At 33.0% G+C, this 23,820-nt stretch overlaps 1 protein-coding gene across 6 annotated transcripts in view; it reads left to right on the forward strand.

The window, feature by feature from the left end:
* Nucleotides 1-23,820, forward strand: part of CAAP1 (caspase activity and apoptosis inhibitor 1) — a 121,543-nt gene that overhangs the window by 35,000 nt on the left and 62,723 nt on the right. For 2 of the 6 annotated variants that reach the window (XM_017677512.3, XM_073228416.1), the window contains exon 6: nt 17,646-18,940. The exons of the other annotated variants lie outside the window; for them this stretch is intronic. In XM_017677512.3, coding sequence (XP_017533001.1) covers nt 17,646-17,992 — 347 coding nt within the window. In that variant the 3' untranslated portion in view covers nt 17,993-18,940. Of the gene's footprint in view, nt 1-17,645; nt 18,941-23,820 lie in introns of those variants that run through there. 6 annotated transcript variants of the gene reach the window in all.

A 23,820-nucleotide genomic window follows, 5' to 3' on the forward strand; every position in this document is an offset into this window, starting at 1 on the left:
TATAGTCATAATCATATGTCTTGCGCCCCATGTATAATTTGTTGACACTGCTATTGTTTCTGTCTTTGTTTCTACTCTGCAGAAAATGTGAAGGGTATGCTATTAGGTCATTTTTGAAGAGAAGAATCACAAATAAAGGATAGAACATGCTAGAATGGGCTAGTTGTTTCGAGTTCCTAGGGAAAAGGAATGGAGACCTTGTGCAAATAGCCCATGCTCCCCTGTAAGGGAATATGTTTTTCTGCTCCCTGGAGCTCTTTACGACCCCCTTCTTCCAGTGTCAGCAGCCTGTTTTGCTGTGATTTTCTGTGGTAACTTCAGCCATTTGGAAGTCAGTCATGGAGGCAAACAGAGAAGAAGAACTAAGGGTAGCCAGATATCAATCAGTAAGCCACGTCTTACTTTGAAGCCTATAGAGACCACTCTGAGGTTCTTACCTAGGCATCAGAAACATCAGGAGCACACTGTCATCAACAAGTGACAGCAAGCAGAGGTGAGAAACATAGTAAGATCAAAGCACAGCAATATATTGTGCAGTACAGTTCATGTGACTAAATCTGTGGGAAATGGCTAACCTAAATCAACTGCAACTTTTTTTAAGAAAGGGAAATAAAGTTTTTTAGAAAAACATCTATATAAATAAAGTACAAAATGTTTTATTGCATAATGGAATAAACATAAGTTCTCTAGAAGATTCACTTATATAGAACATCTTCCAGATAAATATTAGTATATACCTAAAATCTGAACTGGATAGGATGGAACTTGGCTGGAGTTTCCCAAGCTGAGTGATATACCAGGAAATAGAAATCCTGGTAGGCTTACTAAAAATTATTGCCTTTTTTCTAAATGAACTAATGTCCATTTTTAATATGCACAACTTTCAAAATCGATTTAATGTTATCTCTAACTTTTCTTGCAAAGCTAGCTGTTCTTGCTCACAGTGAGTTCAATAAAAACAAAATATAAAACTCCTTGTGAATGTATTGTCATTTTATTTAGTGGCTTGACCATTTAAGAAAATTCATTAAAGCTTATTTAGTACTAAAGTAACCCTTTGTTCAGTGGACCAAAATATAAAACAGCATCAAATTTTCTCTTTGCTCTTTCAGAATATAATAAATCTTACTATGTGACCTATTATTAATGTTGTATGGTACTGACAAGTTTTTAAATTACGTTTTCAGTTTTTTTCAGCTTCTCAACTTCTAAAGCACTCAAATACTGAGAAATATTAACTGTAAAATAGTTAATTGAAATTGGCATTTCTTTGTCTAGTACTGGTTTCATTCATCTTGTTGATAGAAAATATGATTTATGAAACTGTCTGTGCTGAAGATCAGTATCTGATTGTACACAAACTTCTACCACACTGTAATAATGGACTAATACCTGAAGATATACCTTCACTGTATAAACATTATTTAAATGTAAATATAATCTACTGGTTGATAGATATTGTACAATAGAAACTCTTCTGTTAGGATTAGTTTCTTAAGTCACTCATTTTTAGCAGGAGGTCAGTTGTATAAAAAATGTCATTTCTGGTTTTGTTCTTTATCTTTAGCACCGCTGTGACTGCACATATGTGCACATATATGCGTGCAAGCCTGAGATCTTATATTCAATTCCTGGAGGATTTCAGGGTTTATATTATTGAAAAGATGCAGGTCAGCTTTTGAAATAATAATTAGTTATATAACTTTTCTTTTCTAAATTGGTTATTTGTGCTATAGTTAAAAAAAAATGGAAACTATTTGTCAGAGGTATTTATAGATAATATTTTTAAAATATCAAGCAAATTTTTTATAATACAAGTGAATTCTATGTATTTATATATAAATAAATAAATTTGCCTTACGATACTCAGTAGTAAAATAATGGTCTATATTTAAATTGTTGCTTTTAAATTTTACAACTGGGATATGTACAATTTTGCAAATTATTCTCCTTTGTAACTTCAAGAACTAAGCTCTTGTGTTCACATTCCTTCTTGGTAGTTTGTGAGAAATTTTTTTAACTTTTTAAATTTATACCTGTGGATAAGTTAAATGTGGATGTGTAGGTTGAACAGAAGAGTTGTTTTATTTATGTATTTAGGTTGAAGAGGAGTTTATAGTAGTTGCTTTAAAATATTTGAAGAGCTGTTAAGTGGAAGATGGATTAGGCTTGTTCTCGGTTGCCTCCAAGAATAAAGATAGGGCCAGTAGATAAAGTTATCATCAGACACATTTTAGTGGGTGTATTTCAAATAACCAGAAATGTAGTGATCTGCCTTCCTATTGCTGAAGGGCTTTGAACACAAGTTACATAAAACCACCACTTGATGGTGGTATTGTAGAGCAAATTCAAGCAGTGCTTAGATGTTTGGCCTTCATTCCTTTCTAGCTGTCAGATTTTGTAAAGACCAGTGCATAGTACAGTGTCTCTACTTGAGAAAAGTGCTTAATAACTGTTTTCTGAAATTGTTTAATAGAAGCAGAATGAAATATATAGTATTTTTCTCTCTACATCTTTTATTCTGTTAGAAAATGTTCTTCCTTTCTATTAGAGAAAGACATGCAAACAACGTACAAAATATGCACACAAATAGGCTCAGATCTTACCACTGTTTGTTTTTTTTTAATAATGTAGTTGCTTCATGCAGTTATTTTGTTGACCTTCTAGTTCATGAATTAGTGAAAGATAGCTTTAAGAATTAACTTGTTAACAAGAGCTTCAAGAAATTGAAAGGCAGACTTTAATAGGGGAAAAAAGTGTTTATTGTTGGTTAAATTATGTGATGGAAGTTTAGAATAGATATTTTCTGTGGGCTTCTTTCAGCCTTTCAGACCAGTGGTCAGCAAAGAGATTATGCACACTCCCAGAGAATGTAACAAGAAAATACCAGAACTTCTAAAGTAAATAAGTATACATAAACTTTATATATATAAGTCTCTCTCTTTTAAAATTTCTGATTACAATACATATTATTGTAATAGTGTATATTGTAAGTAAATAAATATATACTGGAGCAGGTATTTTTCACTGATAGCTTTATATAGGTAGTAAAGTTGAGAGACCACTTTTTAGGCTATCATGAAGAATGGATGACAGCCATAGCTTATTCATTTATTCTAAAATATTATATGTGATGTAAGAAATTGTGCCATCATTTAGCAAAGATATTAAATATAAAATTATAAGAGACCATTTGAATCCTTAAGGTGAGGTATAAATGGAAAAATCCAACTAATTTTTGTTCTTGTTCTAAGATAGTACTGTGCTGGGAGAAGCAAGGGTGGATAAATAAAGGGACTAGAACAGAAAAGAATGAAGGGATGAATTTGCAATTAAAAAGGAGCTGAAAAGAACTTTACAACCATAGCTGAAGGAGTAAATACAAGTTATAAGAAATAAAGTAATAAGAAATATAAAGATAGTAATGAAAATGTCATCAGATACTTGTACTGCTTTGTAAAAGAAGAGAGAATGAAAAGTATCAGTTAATTAAAACAGCTTTGTAGGCTAAGAGTGTTATATGTCTATTGTGTGTGTATTGCCATAGGAATCTCCAGATTGACAAGTGACCTCTGTGCTGCCTCTTCCTTTGAAGAGCTACCTTGCAGGCATATATATTATGAGAGCTGTGAGGAGACTGAAAAAAAGTGCCACAAGCCTGTTTGGAGGTAGAAGCAGAGAAGCATATGTATCACTGATTTGTTCTAAAAGTTTGAGTCTAATTCCTTTCTTCCTAGCCCTTTTTATCTCCTGGACTGGCTCCAACAAAAAAGTATTCACACAATCCAGCTTCTTAACATGAGTTAACTTCTTTAAAGGATTTTAAAAAACAGATTCTAGGGAAATGATGTCCAGTTCAACAATTAGTGGAGTAAAAAGAGATTGTGGTATAACCATCAGTGCAACTTAAGAATTGACATTCTATTCTCATTCCTTTGAGGTTTTTCATAAGTTATTACCAGCAATGACACCAAACAGAATCCTTTTTGCTTTTTAATTTGTCTCTTTCTATGAACAGCAGTTAAATGAAAGGGTGAAAATTATACTCTGTGTGGCAAATTAGCCCAGACTGTTTTTGTACCTTTTGAAGACCCTTCTGTTGCATTTAATTGTGAGATGTTTCTAGATTTTTTTTTTCTTTTCTGAAGTAAACTGGCATGGTTTTAGGATGCATAATGCCCTGTGTATGTATTATTTGAAATGATACATGAAAAATTTGGTTCACTATCTTGAGAGAAATGTTTATTTCCATGTATCTTTAAGTTATATTAACTTAAAACATTTTATGATATATTTTATAGGAGCCTAGACAGTCTTAAGCAAGCTACTTTGAGGGTTTCATAGTCCAAACCTTAACAGATGTTGGGGTCCCTTTGGATTCACTCTGCTTTTCAGTCATTAAGTTCTTGTCCAATTCATTATAAAAAGTACCTCCTTATATTGAAGTGCTCCTACCAAAGGAAAGATAGTGAACACTAGGCTTGAAATAAGATTTTATTAACAGTTCCTAAACTTTTTGGACATCCCATGCCATAGTCTATGGTTTGATTAACAGTTTTGGGTGCCATATCATATAGTTGATACATATTGAGCTTACCAATAACAAACCTTATCTTTATTTTTTTTTAAATTAATATTCCTTAAACTCTCTTGGGGTTCATTCTTTGTGTTATATATTCTATGGGTTTTGATAACTATATAATCACATGTGTCTACTGTTACAGTGTCATACAGAATAGTTTCGCCTATTCATTCCTCCCTCCATCCCCCAGATCCCTGGCACTCACTGAGATTTTTATTGTCTCCATAGTTTTATCTTCTCTGGAATGTCATACAGGTGGAATAACAGAGAATGTATGTAGTCTTTTCAGAGTGGCTTCTTTCACATAGCAATATGCATTTGAAGTTCTTCCATGTCTTTTTGTGGCTTCATAGCTCATTTCTTTTTATTGCTGAACAATCTTAGATGTACTGAAATTTGCTTATCTGTTCACCTATTGAAGGACTCTAGGTTGCTTCCAAGTTTTGGTAATCATGAATGAAGCTTATATAATCATTTTTATGAAGGTTTTTGGGTGGACATAAGTTTTCAACTCTGGGGAAATACCAGGTGTAATTTTACAACTGCCAAACTATCTTTCCAAGTGCTGTACCATTTTTTATCTCCCAGCTAACAAGAAGTGGGAGTTTCTGTTGTTCCATATCCATGCTAGCAATTGGTGCTGTCAGTGTTTTGGATTGGCCATTCTGATTTGTGTGTAGTGGTTTGCAATGCCTGAGTGACATTATGTTGAGCATCTTATCATATGTTTCTTTGCCATCTATATATCTTTTTTGGTGACTTGGTTCTTTTATCTTTTTCCCATTTTAAAATTTGGTTTGTTATCTAATTAATGAATTTTAAGAGTTCTTTATTTTAGATACCAGTCTTTTATTGAATGCATTCCATAAATATTTTCTCCCAATTAGTGGCATGTCTTTTCATTCTCTTAATATTTCTTCTTATTATTTTTTATACTTCAGAATCTGTTGTCAATTTTTTACTGAAATATTGTTAATATACAATTTTATGTTGGTTTCAAGTATATAACACAGTGGTTCAACAGTTAACCCACATTATTAAATCCTCATCTCTACTCGTGCAGTTACTATCTGTCAACATAGGAAGATGTTGCAGAATCATTAGCCATATGCTCCATGTTGTACTACCATCCCTGTGACCAACTTATATTTTGATTGTGAATTTTTGTGCCCCTTTCCCCCCACCCACCTGTCCACCCCAACCCCTCCCCCATGATAACCACCAGTCACTTCTCAGTGTCTATGAGTCTACTGTTATTTTGTTCATTTTGTTTTGTTTTGTTTTGTTTTTATATTCCACAAATAAGTGAAATCTTATAGTCTTTGTCTTTCCGTGCCTGGCTTATTTCACGTTGCATAATACCCATTTGTGTTACAAATGGCAGGATTTCTTTCTTTTTTTAATGGCTGAATAATATTCCCTTGTGTATATATACCACATCTTCTTTATCCAGTCATCTATCGATGGACACTTTGGTTGCTTCCATAACTTGGCTATTGTAAATATTGTGGTGATTAACATAGGGGTGCATATATTTTTTCGAATCAGGGATTTTGTTTTTTTCAGGTAAATTCCTAGAAGTGGAAATACTGGGTCAAATGATATTTCTATTTTTAGTTTTTTTGAGAAACCTTCATACTGCTTTTCACAGTGGCTACACCAATTTACATTCCCACCAACAGTGTAGGAGGAAGGTTCCCTTTTCTCCACATCCTTGGCAGCACTTGTTAGTTCTTGTCTTTTGGAGAGTGATCATTCTGACTGGTGTGAGATGATGTCTCATGGTAGTTTTGATTTGCATTTCCCTGATGATTAGCGATGTAAAGTATCTTTTCATGTACCGGTTGGCCATCTGTTTTTCTTATTTGGAAAAATGTCTGTTCAGGTCCTCCACCCATCTTTTGATCAGGTTATTTGTTTTTTTGGTGTTGAGGCATGAGTTCTTTGTGTATTTTGGATGGTAACCCCTTATCGGATAAATTGTTTACACATGTATTCTTTCATACTATAGGTTGCCTTTTTGTTCTGCTGATGGTATCCTTTGCTGAACAGAAAATTTTTAGGTTTCCTACTTGTTATCTTTTGTTTCTCTTACCTGAGGAGATGTGTCCAGGAAATAATTCTGTTCGAGAGACTTTTGCCTATATTTTCTTCTAAGAGGTTCATGGTTTTATGTCTTATATTTGGATCTTTGATCCATTTCAAGTTTACTTTTGTGTATGGAGTTAGACAGTAATTCAGTTTCATTCTCTTGCATGTAGCTGTTCAATTTTTCTAACACCAGGTTTGAAGAGGCTGTCTTTTCCCCATTGTGTATTCATGAGTGCCCCCCTTTCCAGTGTAGCTGTTTTGCTGGTCATTGCTAAGTCATCTTGAACTAAGCCATGGTTAACATCACTGATTATTCCCTTTTCCCTTATATTTTCTTCTCAATCACCCTTGCATCATGCTTCACTTTGCCTGACTTATAAAGATGAGTACTTCTTTGCACTTCTTCTTTTCTCTACAGCTTAATGTAATTTCAAGACTAGCACTACAAATGTATTTCTCCAGTTCAGACCTCTTTCCAGCACTTATATAATTCAGCCTACTTCTTAGATGTTCAGGTAAGTATTTTGAAGTTAGCAACTGCCAGAAAAAAATCCTGGATTCCTTTGTGACCCCTGCAAAGCAACAAATAAGCAAAAACTCCCAAGCCTTTCTTCTCCTAAAGTCTTCTCCATCTCAGTAAATAGCGATTACATTCTTCTAAGTGCTTAGGCCAGGAATCTTGTAATCATTCTTGAGTCCCTTCTCTCATCTCTGTCAAGAAAACATCCTCTCTACTTTCAGAATATTTGGAATCCAACCACTTCATATCTCTTCTTAGCCATACTGTTCTGGTGTTGTTCAGCATCCTGATCCCTCTTTTTCTATCTGTGCTCCCTGTAGTCTAGTAGTCTGAATAATTATTTTAAACTGTAAGAATGGTCATGTCTTTGTTCTTAAAAAAGGCTTTTAGGAGCTTCTTATCTCAAAACAGAATCTGAAGTCCTTCCTTCTGTGGCCAATGCAGCCTTACTGTGATGTGGTCTGTCACTCTCTCCCATACTCACTCTGTTCCTTTTCCTTGCTTTCTTCTAGCTCTATGAGCACTCTTGTGTCAGGGTCTTTGCTTTTGCTGTTCTCTCTGACTGCATGCTCTTTTCCAAGGTAACCATATGAGTCTTCCACACATCATTTAGATCTCTGATCAAATGTTACCTGACTTGTCTAAACTAATGAGCACTGTATCATTCAGAGGTCATAACCTTCTTAATAAACCTAGAATTTTCCTGGGCATTGATAATCAGTATTATTGTACTATAGTCTTGTAAATGTCACTTTTTGGAAAACAGAATTATGTTGCTTTTTCTATCAAGTGTCTAGCTCATAGCTATCTCAGACTATAAAAAGGAAATATATCAGTTGTGACTACAAATTTTTCTTCTAGCTCTCAGTATGTCCAAATCTGAGTTTTAAACTCATTCACACCAGTGGTGTACCCTTATGTAGGTAAAAAAGCTTTTTTTAATGATCAGAGATCTCCAAATCAGTGAGGCTTTCTCTGACCTTTTACTCATCTCGCCACTTCTCTCCTACAATAGAGAGATACCTAGTTCATACCACTGTTGCCTGTTTATTTGCTTCTCTGTTATAACACTGCCCAATAAATAATTGTTTTCAATTCAGGAGCCATATTATATAAGTACCTAAGCACTAATTTGACATGGTCCTACCACTGAGTAGCTTTCCAGAAATTCTGTCTTATATCTATTTGTTTACATATGACTATCCCCTTTAAATAGAGTGCTTTAATTAAGGGAGAGGATTTATCTTAAGATCCTTTAAGTCTTCAGGGATCGTCCGTAGTACCTACTCAGTTTTTGAATGCATAAGTGATGGATAGAAGAATGAACGAATTCCTTCTTTCTCTTCTATCCTGTCCAGTATGTATGTTATTCTTAATAGAGAAGATGGAAGCAAAACAGAATATTAATTATTTTCACCCTGTTGTTATTCTGCCATCTACCCCAAAGGGTGTGTTGCTTCTGAGCTCATTTTTCTTCCTGGTCTTAATAAAACTGAGTCATTTTTTTGTTTCCCTTAGCCTTTAGCTTTGTTTATATTACTTATGTAAATTCATACTGGTCTTTTATATTAATCATTGATTATATGCCCTTTGTAAAATATGTGGTCATCATAGAGATTCCTCTGTATTTCTTCGGATATTTCCTTATTTGGAAAATTAATGTGTAGATAGAGTTTTATTTTTGAGCATCTTTCTATACTCTTAAACTATCCTTCCCCAGGAGATTATACCTTTTCTCTGACCATTTTGAAAATATACAAAACACTTACTGTGTTTTCCACCTTCACTCCCATACACTCTAAGGTGACATATTATTTTTCCCAAAGGCACCCACTATTTCTATTTGCATATTTTCTTTTGTGGAATGAATTAGGGTGAAATGGATATTTTCATTATTTTTCCTACTTCTTTAAAGAAAGTGTTTTTGTTTTTAGGGTAGGATTGCTATATTTTATAAGGTATACAACCACTTTTTGTTATACTGATAAGGACTGGCTACATGAGTACATAAAAGGTACTTTTATCTAAAATTAGAATCAAGACATGAATATCTCTAAGTTTACATTTATTTTTAAACAAGCAAAAGTAATGCCACAGGAAACATGACAGTTTGTGAAGTAGATAGCAGACTATGGAGCACTGAAAAGTTACTAGCAGAAAATATTTGCATATGTTGCCCTTTTAAATGAGTAAATTCCAGTAGATCTTTGTGGGAAAAAATTGACAGGTTCTAAACTCCAGTAGTTAAAAATATAGGCACTGAATTAGCTATTCTGTATTTTTTCCTCTGTGTATTTTCGTCTTTCTTCCTAGATTTTGATAACAAATTTTTATTCTATTATAAGCCTGTTTACTCAAGTGGTAGGAGAAACGATAAATGGAATGTAAAAAATTTTTCTCCTATTTACTTTCAGATTAATAGAGGAAAGATTATACTCAAGAATCCCTTATGTCAGCCTGATACTATGCCCCAGTGTGACCCCAAAGTATTTACTTACCTGATCCATTGTAAAAGACTTGCAGGAGGTCCCTATTGTGCTTTTTCTCTTAGAATTATGATGTCTTCAGAAGCAATAATTTTGGATATCACCCTTTTACATGTTTTTACGGGTGCATTTTATTGTGTTAGGCTCACATTCTTCTATACTAAATTTAGATCTAGCACTTTACCTTTGTCCATTCTGTCCCTCGCACTTGGTGTTTCTTCCTCTGTCAATATCACCTGTTAGATTCTTAGACCTACTTCCTATGGTATGTTTGTGAACATCCTTGACTTTACCCAGCAGTTGAATTTACAACTGCTAGACTTTTCCCTTGACTCTGCCTAATACAGTCTGAAATACTGTTAGACTTTATATTGTACAACTTAGCATTTTACAATGTCCATATTTAAGCATACATGAAGTACCATGAAGGCAAAACCTATGTCTTAATCATGCCACAGATGGCTACTCTACCTGTGGCATTTTGTAAGGTCTGCCTTGTCTGTGGCCCTTACAGCATCGTTGTAGCGTATGTAATAGATAGTGAGTGAATATTTATTGGATTCTTGTAGTAATCTCTGAATTTGCAATTGTTAAAAGTTAGATTTACAGGCTTAGTTATCCAGAAGTTCAGTGGGGGTTTGAAAGAATATTAGACAATTTTTCTATATTAAATTGTTTTCATCATGTCTCTTATCAGCAACGATCAGTTGATGCCATGATTAAATTTTGAATGTGATAGTTACATGATACACTTAAATATAAATCAACAGTTTAAAATACTACATGAAAAAAAAAAACCAAGTTCTGTTAGTTTTGCTGAGGAAGCTTGAAAGCTTTTACAGAAAAGATGTTCTTACACTGAAAAAACGATTGTTTCTTCTTCAGAAAATAAAGTTTTGGTTTCTTGAAATGCTGGAACTCAATAAAACTGTTAAAGTTATCAAGTTGACTTTGTGCAGTAACAATACATTAGAAGTATGTTCCTTATAATTTAAAAATTTGGAAGACCAAAATTATCTGTTGTTCAAGAAAAGAAATCCATGGAGGCATAGCATTGCTGTCCAATGTATCAGAGACTGTTAATAATGAGATTCTAGCAGATTGGTAACACTGGAATCCTTGTAGAATTAAGATTCTGGAGAGAAAGCTCTGGAGAGAAGGGTGGTGAAATGTGTTGTTCTCAATGGTGTAACCACTGAGTGTGAATTAATTTAAAATCCAATGAAAAGAACCAATTAAAAGAGAAAACAAAGTAAAATAGTTTAACCCTTTTAATAATCAGCTATATTATTTCTTGATAGGAATATTGAATTATTGAATTTTGATTTTCTCATGTTTTCCTCCAGGATATATGTTTTTAAGTACTTTCAAAGTGTTTTAGCTTTCTAATTAGAAATCAGCATTTACAAAAAAAAAATTTATCTTGGAAATTTTCAAAGAAAAATGGGTAAGAAAGTAGGAACACTAACTCCCTGTACTTATCTCTGTCTTCAACAGTCATGTACCTTTGGCTAATCTCTTTCCATCTAGACCCCCACCTGTTTCACACTGCTAGATTGTTTTGTTTGTTTGTTTATTTATTTATTTTATTTTGGAATCATTAGTATACAATTACATGAGTGACATTGTGGTTACTAGATTCCCCCCATTATCAAGTTGCTAGATTGTTTTAAAGCAAACCCTAAACATTTTTTCAGTTCTTCTGTAAACACTTCAGTATGTATGTATCTCTTAAAGATAGATCATTTTAAAACATAGCCGTAATACCTTAAAAAGTTAGTATTTCTTAATATCAGGTATTCAGTAAGTATTCAGATTTAACCTAGTTTATTCATTGGTGGTATTGTAATATTAAGATTGATTGAACAATTGGTTCAGGTCTTATTAGCCTTAAATGTATTTTTATTTCTTTTCTACATTTTCAGTTTTTTCTTCTTTACCACTATCATCCAGCAACCACTGAATGTTTGCTTTTGATAACTGTTGTTTTCAAATTCTAACATTTCTTCTTCTCTGGTCTTTTTTCATTGCACCATGTACTTGTTTTATGGCTCCAGTGTCCATTTCAGTCTCAAAGGATACCAAGTAGAATCCACCACCCTTTATTCTCCCCCTATAGATTATCTTATGATCCTTAAATTTTCTTTATTTCTTCATCTTGATCCTTAATTTACTGTAGCTGGGGTTTTTTTGGTTGCTTGTTTGGGTTTCTTCACTAGCTGTCCTGATACATTTCTCTAAGATACTTCTTTCTTTAATGTAAGTGGATGGGGTGGGTAGGACCTCCCAGTAGAATGCTTGGGAATGTGGTAGGGAAAAGGAGAGACAAAAGGAAGGGTTCAATTGGCTCAACTATTCGAAATGAATTTAATTATCTTGCTGTTTGTTCCACAGCCAACTGTGCTCCTTCCAACACTCTTCAAGAAAGAATCACTCTTATCTGTGGTGGCAGAGGTTTTTGCTTTGCTTTTTTTTCCTGTCAATTTCATCTTGCCTACTTAACATTTTGTAAAACTCTTGCCAAATTTCTTTTTCTTGTTTACTAATACTGTGACTTCATTTTTTCTTTTTAAACTTTTTGCAAGGTTATATTCTTGGAAATGGTTGAAGAAATACTTATGTTCATAGAGCAAAATATGGAAGACTCATTTTCTTCTTACCCTTTATTTGTACCCCCCTCCTCAAAAGTAACCACTATGAATAATTTACAATGTTATTTGTAACATAAATATGACTATCACTCTTTAGCTTACTTTTTTGACCTAACAGTATGTCTTAATCATTTTTTTATCTTACAATTAATTTTTTTCAGATGGATAGTATTCCTATTTTTAACTAATGGGTTCAAAGTAATATCTTACTATTTTAATCTGCATTTCCCCAGTTAGAAATTAGGGTAAACTTTTTGCATGTACTTGCTGATCCTTTGTATTTCGTAATATGTAAAATATTTGCCCTCTTTCTGTCTTTTGCCCATATTTTTCATTAATTCTTAATGATACTTAGTGTATGTATTCTTATATTTCTCCTTTAAAAAATGTATTTTGCTAATATTTTCTTGTCGTTTGCTTTCATCTTGAAACTTTATCATTTCTTTCTCAGAAGTCTTATATTTTTATTTAACTGCATTTGTTAAATTTTTTCTTTTGTGGATTCTCCATTTTGTATTTTACTTGGGAAGGACTACTGTTAGTTTTATCCTCAGTTAATTTATAATTTTTATGCTATTATTTTTAAGTATCTCTCTTCTGTCACTTCACTGGGTTCTGGGTAGGGAAGGGAATTAGATATGTCTGTGCAATTTGCCGTCTTTAGCAGGAATTCAGACATATTTAATTATTCCATGTTGTATGGTTTGTCTCAGCATAATTTAGTAATTCATTATCAAGAAGTTTCACAAGCATGCAGTGACTCATAACATTAGATATGCTTTCATTTTATGCATTAAAACTATTTTGATAAGTTGAATTATTAACAAGTAGATTATAGACCCTATCCAGGTTTAAATATGCTAGCATAACTTAAAAATCCTTTTAAATTTTTATCTCTCAAAATGTATATGATTAGTAATTCTTGTCTGCATGTCTACTTTCATTGACTATTTAAAACTTTTAACAAAAAGCAAACCTAAGACATAGAATATGTTTCCTTTATCTAGCTTAGGGAATCTCTCCAGCTCTTAAGCATTTAGGTTTGTTATAGATAATAAAAATACAAGTGTTACACTTTAGTTTTTCCTATAATATAGTATACTCCCTTTTATTTTACTGAAAGTATTTTTTAAAGTGATTGGGTCTTTAGTAGTTGTATTTTTTTCACCTTGTCAATAAAATTCTTAAAGGCTGTTGTGTGTTGTACTTAGTTCCCAAATATTTTCCCTTTATGGTTTTATCCCATGTTCATAACTATACCTCATTAAATAATATGAACAAATAATTCTCTGGTAAATTATTTCCATTCATCTGTGTCAGTGATGAATTTAGATGGTGATTGATTCATCTTGCTGTCTAGATACTGAATCTAGATAGATTAGTTTGTTATTTAAATTATCTTTGGTAGTTGGGTGCAGAGACTAAGTTTGAATAAAAGATAGCAAGAAAATGAAAGAGAAGAGAAATGATGAAAGTATTCAGAGCAGAAGAATATGGAATAGAATGTATCCTGGTGAGTAGTTGGCTAGGGCATCAGCCATGAGATGAATGTTCAATAAATTCCTGAACTCTTTATTACTTTTTCCTTGTTATATTTTAACTTTACTTTGTCTTCCTATGTAATATTGTTTAACCAAGCTCTTAAACTTCTTTAATCCTTTCTCATAAGTTATCTATTCCATTTCTTCACTTATATTGCCTTTCTCTGAAGTGCTTTAAGTGGTATGTAGTATTTTAAGGGCCAGCCATCTTATTGGATTATATAAAGGAACAGAATTAATGTAAAGACTGTATCATATCCTAGTTTCTTTGTGTATACTTTAAAGTTACTTTCCTACACTATGACATCAGTAACCTGAATCTAATTTTATGCTTGATCTCTTCCCTGAGCCACTTTTGTTTATTATGTCTTTTTAAAGTTAATAGTCTGAATTCTTATTCTTAATATTTTTAGTTGCATTTGTATTATTTTACCTCAGACCTGCATTTTTTTTGGTAGATTTCAGCAACCTAGTTTAACATCATGCATACATTGAAACTATTTTTATTTCCTTTAGAAGAGTAGAAATAATTTACCTTAGATTGATTTGTTACTCTCAGACTCCTAACCCCAAAGTGTGAAAACTTGAAGACGCTTCTTTGTGGAATTTTCATAATTTAAATGGGCTTTCACTTCCCCCTGAAAACACACACATCCATGCAGAGTAGGGATGTGGAAGGACAGACCATGACCACACTTAGATTTTAAAGACTTTGAATGAGACATTTTGTGGTGAGGTTACTTTTTTAGAAAGAGTGTACAGATTTTACCCCTTCTCCTTTGAGGATCATAATTGATAAGAAAAAGCACTGCAATTTCCTAATACTACAGATGAGATTAAATTATCTTTGGAAATGTTTTCATATGTTTGCAGATGATGCTTTAAAAACATGTCTGTAGAATGATGAAAATAAAGGAATAGTTAAAATACCTGAAGTAAAACCCTAGGTCTTCAAATAGTTTGTCATGTTACATTGTACAAATCACTTGACTTGTTTCACATTTGTGAAATGAAATGCTTATGTTAACTTATTTCAGGAAAATATTCTACAAAGCTTTGGCATCCATGGTGCAGGTATATATAACGGGCAGATGGAAACTATGAATGTACTAACCAGTACTGTGTTACACACAACTCAGTCACTTGGATTTGGGATAATTTTTAAAATGTAAAAAGAGAACACCAAATTTATAGAGCAACCCTTCTTCAGTGATAGAAAATGTATACTTGTTTCTGATATAAAAATAAAGAAATAAAGCAAAGCCTACTTTCTGCCCAAGTAAGTTTGAAACAAACCCATTGAAAATAGAACTAAAAAAAAAATTCTTGTCAGGATTTTCCTCCTTTGAAACATTGGAAGTGTGTGTATAAAGATTTTGATCCTGAATCTCTGATGCTGATAACTTTAAAAAACAGATTTTATTATTACAAGGTTGGGGCAGAGGAGCTCTTTATCTGTGGTTATTTCTTAAATAAGCTTATGTATATAAATAGGTTAAAAAATGATCTGAATTATATATTATATATTGCTCACTGGTTCTTAGCCATTTGAAAAGTATGAAAGCTATGGACCTCTTCCCCAGAAAAAAATAAGATGGACGTAATATACATTCCATTTAAAAAAAATCTATGTATATTTATATATATCCCTGTAGTTTTTGGCAAAAAATACAGCCTGATGGTGAATGACAGTGACATTCAGCCAGAAGATTTACCGTGTATGTCTTCAGAATTTACTAGTGTAGATTCTCCACTTATTTAATGAAAATATCTCTTAAGTTTTATATCATTCTCTTATTTATCCACATATAGATTCAAAGCAAATTAATCTCATAAAAGTGCATCTACTTCAAATTTTTTTATTTAACTTATTAGAGTTTCCATAGTTGTGACAGTATACACTGATCCCTGGACCCAAGATAGTAGTGAGCTTCAGTTATAGTTCCTAGACATTCCAAGAGAAATGTACTGCTTTTCTCTAGAAAAATCTATTGCCAAAAAGGTTGGTGAAAAAAATTTAGATTTACTGACTTGTTACTTCTTTCATTGGCTACCGCTGTCAATAGGGAATTCTTTTGGATTATTATCCAAGTGACAAATATATTAAGTATTAGATAAGTTAGTAACTGTATCTTAGGGAAGAAAATAAGAGTATTGCCATTTTGTATGTTTTTATATAGACTTAACTTACTGTAATACTAGACCTCAGACCTTAGAAATAGCCTGAGATAATTTGCCCTAATTTTTACAGAAGAGAAATTCTGAGAATGTAAGGGATTTGCCCCAAATCACATACTTAATAGGGCAAGAATTAGAACTAAGGTATCCAAACTTTCAGACTCCCCCTCCCCCCAACTCACCCATTGTATTCTTCAGCTCTTCATTCACTATCAGACAAAAATTCTGATCTGAAAAATAAATGACATGTTTTCAAAAACTTATGTTTTACAGTCTTTTAAACACACTGCAGACTTTCACTAAGAATCAGAGACTACAGATTTAGAGTTTTAAATTAATGCCTGCCAGGCATGGAAATTAGTTTTTTGAGACTATGAGCAATTAACACTTAATTAAATTTATTCATGTTTCAAATTAGAATACTTATATAAATACTTATACATTATTTCTTTACACAAAAGGCTATATTCATTTTTCTTTAGCTATTTGGAAATACTTGTGCTTTTGGAGAAATATGTAAAATGTTGTCTGGCTTTAAATAACTAAAATTGCAACCTTTTTGTTTTTTAAAAGTTATATTTGTGGACACAAAGATAATTTATTGATTTGTTTTCCACTTTAATTTTGGAATAGGGAGTAGTTTTTGAATTATTAGAATGTAGGAGGATCCGTCAAGGTCAGTAAATTGTATTGTAAAATCAATGAAGTAGAATTGTTTATCTCCTCCCCTATATATTCTATTATCAGAATTTTCCATCTGTTTGTCTTTGTTATATAAATAACTTTTCCCTACTATAAGAAAGCTTACAACGTTAACATTTGGGAGATTATATTACTTTGTTTTTAAAAAACATGTTAGGGAGCTTACAAGATAAATAAATTGGAGATATAAATGAACATTCAAAATTGTAAATCACACCTGAACTTTAAGTAATGTCCAAGACCAAAGTGGTTGAAGGCTATAATTTTCATTTGTATTCAAGTTCTTAGCATCAGTTATAGAAGTTTTGTAACAAATGTATTTTTAAACTTTAGGGTATACTAACTTCATTAAATAAATCCTCTTTATGAAAACTTATTATAATACCTTAGAAAATGGCCTTAGGCATTCTCCTTTAATTTATTGATTTAGAACAAAGTGTTCGAAAAAAACATGAAAAGATTTGGGATAATTGGAGTGCACATGGTGTCCAGCTTGCCAGTGATGTTTTTCCTTTCTTGCAGTTTATAGAGCAAAGTTTTTGAAACTCCTCTTAAAATGGAATTTTACTTCTTCAATAGCAAGCAACACTCTATTCAAAGGGTTTTCACTCTCAGTTTTCATTTTGTAATGTAGAAGCTCTAGTGTAGTATTATGTGTCATAACATTTTAATAAGGAAAATAGATAATAGAATTCCGTATTATGCTGTGAATTGCCCAGTGGTATTTTCAAAATGAGGCAACAGGTGAAAAGAGGGTGATGGGGATCATGGAATGTGTTTGGGATTCTATGGTGGGAGGTGGGATCATAGCAGCCCTTTTATTGTAAGTAGAAAGGAAATTTTGACCAGGGTGTTTAGGTTACATGGTTCTTTCCCCTTTTTTGTTTGTTACAGGCAAAGGGGAAGATAGTGATGTACTCAGTATAAATGCAGATGCTTATGACAGCGACATAGAAGGCCCATGCAACGAAGAAGCAGCTGCTCCTGAGGTCCCAGAAAATACAGGCCAGAGTGAAGCTGGTCAGATAGATGACCTGGAGAAAGACATTGAGAAAAGTGTGAATGAGATTCTGGGACTGGCAGAGTCTAGTCCAAAGGAGCCCAAAGCAGCCACCCTGCCTGTGCCTCCTCCAGAAGATGTTCAGCCTTCTGCACAGCAGCTGGAGCTGCTAGAACTTGAGATGAGGGCGAGAGCAATTAAAGCTCTAATGAAAGCTGGTGATACAAAAAAACCAGCCTAGTTACTTAATTTGAATCTGAATTTTAGGTATGTTTGAACAAAGCCCATGTCATATATTTTGTATCTGAAGTTTATTTTGGGTCTTAGATGATAATTCTCATGTAACCCTTATTAGATAAATTCATCTTAGGGCTAAAATACCTATGGTTTTCGTTGTCAGTATGTGTGTTATTATTTTATGAATTCATCGCAAATATTGCTGAATAACCTGGATACTTTGTTAGATGAGTATTTAGCTGTGTCTGCAAATTAGTAAATGAAAAACTGTTAGCAAAGAGTTATAGCATTTTTTTCTTTATGTTTATGTGTTTTGGCATCAACCCTAAAAGTTTAAGAACGAATGACCAAGTGTGCTGCTCTTAAGGCTAACTATATTTTGTGATAGAATAGCAATTATGGCTCTTAGATTTGTTAACACTTGAAGAAATTTTAAAATACATACTGTATTGAAGATGCCTTCTGTGAGTATGGATTTACCAGTAAAAACTGAATGACAGTTTTTGTTATAAGCCTTAGAGGTCTGAAATGGCTGAGAGAAATTTTTTATAAAAGAAAAAAAGGACATAATTTAAGACAGTTTTAAACAGAGTAGAAGTAATTGCCTAGCTTTAATTCCAGCAGACAAGCGATTTAACAAGTATTTGATATTATTGGATACTTTGTTCAAGTTTTTTCCTTCAATAAAAAGGGAAGACATTTTCATTTACATTCCAAGCTATCATGAAAAGGAGAATATTTTATCATACAGGCTTTTATCTGGTGTTTTTGCTTAAAGATCTGATGTGCTATAATTCCACGAAATAAAAGTAATAGACTATTATTCTGGATCTGAAGACTTTTGATACGTTTCCAAAAGCAAATTGATTTCAGGAAGCTTTGATAAGTTGATGTTACAATTAATCTAATTTTGTATAGTTTTTGTAAATAAATTAACATCCTGCTACAATTACAGATGTCTTTTGCCCCATCATTAACTGGAGTTGTTTGATACTAAAATAAATTTAGGTAGAGACTCTTAGCTTAAAATAATTAATTTTTTTCTAAAATATAAATCTGGAACTGTTGTTTTTATATTTGCTGACAAATATATGTTTTATTTTTAAGCCATGCTGTACTAATGTTATATGAGGATTTTCCTCATACACAAAACTTGGAAAGATTGTGTTTTATTAGCTGGCTTAATTATATGTAAATGCTAGAGGGTTTCTTATGGAAATAGAGAATATTTATGAAACATTGGAGTTGCAATTACAAATTCATTTTTTTTTCCTGCACATGACTTTAAATAATCCTGTCATTTTTTTTTTTTCCTCCCTAATCTTTCTAATGAAGTGCAGAGGCCTGTATCATTCAAAACACTTTTCTGAGGCTGGTAAATATAGATACGATTTTAAACAGTGAGTTCTCATAGTTCCTGCTTCAAGATGAAAAAGCATTGATTATGGTAAAATATTTGTATTCCAACTTAAACTAAAAGTTAAAATAGTAACAAAGTAATGCAGAATAAACTTCAATATGCCTAATTATAAGATGCAGTAGATGACATTTGTGTGATTAAAAATACAGGAGTAGAAAAAGGTCTGAGTGCTTCATAGCTGATGAAAGTCACCATCTTTATGAAGCATCATGTTTCTGTTTTAGTTAGTGTGCAGAATGGTTTAGAGGACATTTGACTAGAGTGGGTATGTGTGAGGTAGAATGAGCTGAATAAATCAGGCTACTTAGATTTCCTACCTTGGAAAATCAACTTTTCCTCCTACTCTTTTTTTTTTTTTTTTTTTTTTTTAATACTGAAAGACACGAGAGCTTTTGGAAAATAAATGGCTTTAGAGAATAGGAATAAGTTTGTTTTAGAAATGCTTAAGTAATTGGAAAATACCATATATTAATCTAATACTGTCATTCAAATCATCAACTCACAGGTATTTATTGAATACCTTTAAGATGTTCAGTCCTCTTCAGAATCTTAAACTCAGGAATGTTATAGTATAGATTTTAGCATTAAATAGACTGATGAATAAAAATATGGGTGTTGCTGCTTTTTATGTCTAATTCCTCCCTTTTGCCAAAGTAAGGAACATTTCTAGGTGATGTTTAATTAGCAATTAAAAGAAATTTTGTCAGCCTAATTTTTCCAAAGTCAAGTAATCCTGATATTTGACCAGGAACTTGACTAGATCTTGAACAACAGGTGACAGCTGCTATTAATGGGTATTCTGCATCAGGCTTTGGCCACTTTTTGATGCCCCTACTAATTCACACACCCATATATATATATATATATATATATATATATGCTAAAAACCTATTAGCCAGTTACCAGTATAACACACTAATATGAAAAATCATCTAAACCTCCCAAATTCTTTTGTTGAACACCATTCCTTAAAACTAGCAGTATCTTTTCCTTACACACCTTCTTGCCAAAACGTACTTTGAGCAGATCAGTAGATGGTAGAGCATGATTAGCCATCTGAGTAAAGGTATTCTGAATTATTTGAACAGTAATATAAATTGCAATAAAACTGTATTTTCAGTGCCGTTTTCAAAGTAGATAAAGCAGTAGTGAACCCATAATGTGAGCCAAATACGATGGCAGCCTAAAAGTTTTAAGAATTCTCAGTTCTAGTTCATCATAAAAAGTAGAAGAAAGTTGTTATACTTTTCCTTTACTTGTTTTTCCTTAAAATATTAGTTTTACATTTTCTTTAAGAAGACCCCTTTTTTAAAACTAGAGTGGGTATCCTTGATATTTAATTATTATTTTGAAATGCACTGTGATGCAGTCATAAGAGTGAGAGTTAAGAGCAGAGGGTTCTCATTTCTGCACATTCAGGTTTATAACCCTGGACAAGTAACTGTAGAATGAAGGAAATAAATTGTTATCCAGTCTGTAAGATTTCTTTCTGCTATAATCTGTGATTCCAGTATAGAACACTGTAAGATTTAGAAAATTTATGGAACTCTTTTGAGTTCAAGTATTTCTTAACCTCTTCCCTTCTTCCTTCAAAATGAAGCACTCTTTTGTTTGTCACACAGTGCTGCTGGAGATGAACAACAATGCAGTTTTTGTTTTCAGTTTTCCTTTTATGTGTTATAGTCTTTACAGTCAAGATCTCTTGGTAAGTACATTGTGTAGAATTATTCATTTTGGCCCATAAACTTAATCTTTCATTTATTGTTTTATTTCAGAATAATACATAGATAATCTTAGGTCAATAAAGTTTTTTTTTCCAAGGCTTATAATAAAAAATAGTACTCTACTATTCTTTTTATATCACCTCTTGCTACTGAGAGGTTACAACTTTCAAATCTCATAGCCATTTTTTCTATGTATCTGTTTACAAGTAACATGATTATTATGTTATTTCTTGATACTTTGTTTTCAGATTTTACCAGTCTGTTGGACTTTGAAGCTTAAGCTCTATTGCTTTTAACTCCCCTAAGCACATACCTTCTGCATCCTCCCAGTCAGTGCTGTAACAGCATACCATTTTGTCAAGTTAGCACTCAGTATTACACTATATGTTTTAACACTCAATATTTACACTATATAGTATTTTGACTATGTAAATACTATTCACACTTGGGGTATGTGGTATCTGTTCTCATTATATATCCTCTTTTTGATCTGATTTGTTTTAATTTTTTTGGAATTAATATTTTTACCTTAGTAATTTTATTTGCTCAGTGTTCTATATAGCAGATATTTAACTTATATCCTATTCTCCAGAAGAGTAAATCTCTTCTCAGTAGGTTCAAATGCATCATATAATCTTTTTTTTCTTTCTTTTTTCCTTTAAAGACATTCCTGCTGGAACTCTGTTCTATGCCAATCTGGATGGTTGCTCTTCACCTGTCATGCTGGATATCCCATTTCCTGAATCCTGTCTTCTTTCAATTTATTTCCTCGTTTTGGTGGCCTTCCTCTTCCAACAGCTTCCTGTGAAAGAATGCATGAACAGTAAATTGTTTCGATTCATTGGCGTAACTCAGCATGGCTCAGTTCTGTCCACATACTTGATTGAGACATTATGTGTGTTGGAAATCATTGTCCTGAATTTTCAGCATTACATCTGCACCTTCCAACTTGAAGCTACTGACAAGTCATTTGTCATACTGATTCTTGATACTTACGTATGTCCTGTTTTTTTCTCTTTAGAAGGTATGAGGATCTGATCTTCATTCCTGGCATTCTGAAATTTCTTGATGTGTCAAGGATGGATCTTTTTTTTGTGCATTGAATTCATTTTTGGTGAACTGTTTCAGAAGTGAAGGAAATTCATGTCAGTCAGTTCTGGAAAGTTTTTAAATATTTCTTTTCCTAGATAAGTTTCTTCCCTCTATTTTTTTCTCTTTTTTTTTTCTGAAGCAACTTTTATTAAAAGGTACTGATACTTAACCTGATTTTTAATTTTATTATTATCTTCTCTATTTTTCATCACTTTCATGTATTTTCTCAATATTCTCTTCCAGTTCTTCCAATGATTTAAAAAATTTTTCTTACGATGATATAAGAAGATATTTTAACATCCAAAAGACCTTTTATTTTTTATCCTCTGACTATTGTCTTTTAAAAATAGCATTACGTTCTGGTGTCTGTAGGGCAATGGCTCCACGCTAGTGTCCACATGACCTTGCCTGTATCCTCGTAGGCCATGCAGGCAGAGCTTGAACCTCTGACTGGCCTACATATGGTGCAACAACTTTAGAGCCTCCCAGGCAATCTTTTGAGGAGCCAGCAAGAACATTTTCTCTGCCTCTCTTGAGCGAGGCTCCCTATCGTGTAGAAGGTTGCCTTGAGGGAGTTTTCCTATCTGCTTTCCTGGTTCAAGACAGGAGAAAATTTCTGTCTTGCCCCACTTAGGGCACAGCTGTGAGCTATAAAATTCCTTAGCTGAAGCATGACATTACCTCTTCAGCAACCTTGTCCCTTTTACCTTGATGTCAACCTGCCCAAGGGCTGTTGGGACTTGGCACCTTGATTACTGTTTTTTTTCACTGTATATGTAAGTCATAAGCTGCGTGAATCTAAAAAGAGCTCATTGTTTTTCATTACTGGCTATTTTTTGCCAGGTCTTGCTGGCTCTTGCCTTGGTTTTGGGTTTGACAGTTGAATGTAACATTTTACCTCTCTGAGGATGTTAATTTTAGTTGTTTTCAAAAAGCAGAAGAAAAACTTCTATTTCCTTCAAGTTACTTTTTTTCTTGTTTTGCTCTCTATAAGATGTTTTCTCAAATTCCCTTAAATCTTTGGTGATGTCTAGTTGTTTTCATGTATAACACTAAGACACTGAAAAGCTGATTGGGAGCTCCATTTTATGGATGAAGCTCTTTAGTGGGCAGGATTCACTTTTGGGCGACTTGAGGATATTCACAGTTTACTCTGAAGACTTTTTACTGAATCTCCCTGTTTCAACAGACTAACCCTGCTCCTAAGTGCTTGGTATGCCTGCATTTAGAATCTCATGCTTCAGCTTTGCTAGAGTTTCTGTGGAATTGGTGGGTGGAAGGGTTGCCTGTTTGTGAGGATACCCACTTTCATGTTGTATTCCCTGCGCTCTGTCTGCAGTGGAACTTGCGATCTTCACTGCTGAGCTTCCCTTGGATTTGTGTTTTCAAGTTACTTCTTAGTTTCACCTCTCTACAAGTCTTGAAGTTGCAGCCTTCATCTGCTAAATCAATCCCACTTGTCTGTGCTCCAGCTTCCAAAATTTTCTTGACCCATCTCTGTCTTCTTTTTCACTAAGTGGGTTAGTCCTTTTAATCTCTTTACTTGTCATTTTAGTGGACTTTCATAAGGGGGTAGTGTCAAATATGGTGGTTAGT

This window comes from Manis javanica, chromosome 2, assembly GCF_040802235.1.
Source record: "Manis javanica isolate MJ-LG chromosome 2, MJ_LKY, whole genome shotgun sequence".
NCBI classification, from domain to species: Eukaryota; Metazoa; Chordata; class Mammalia; order Pholidota; family Manidae; genus Manis; species Manis javanica.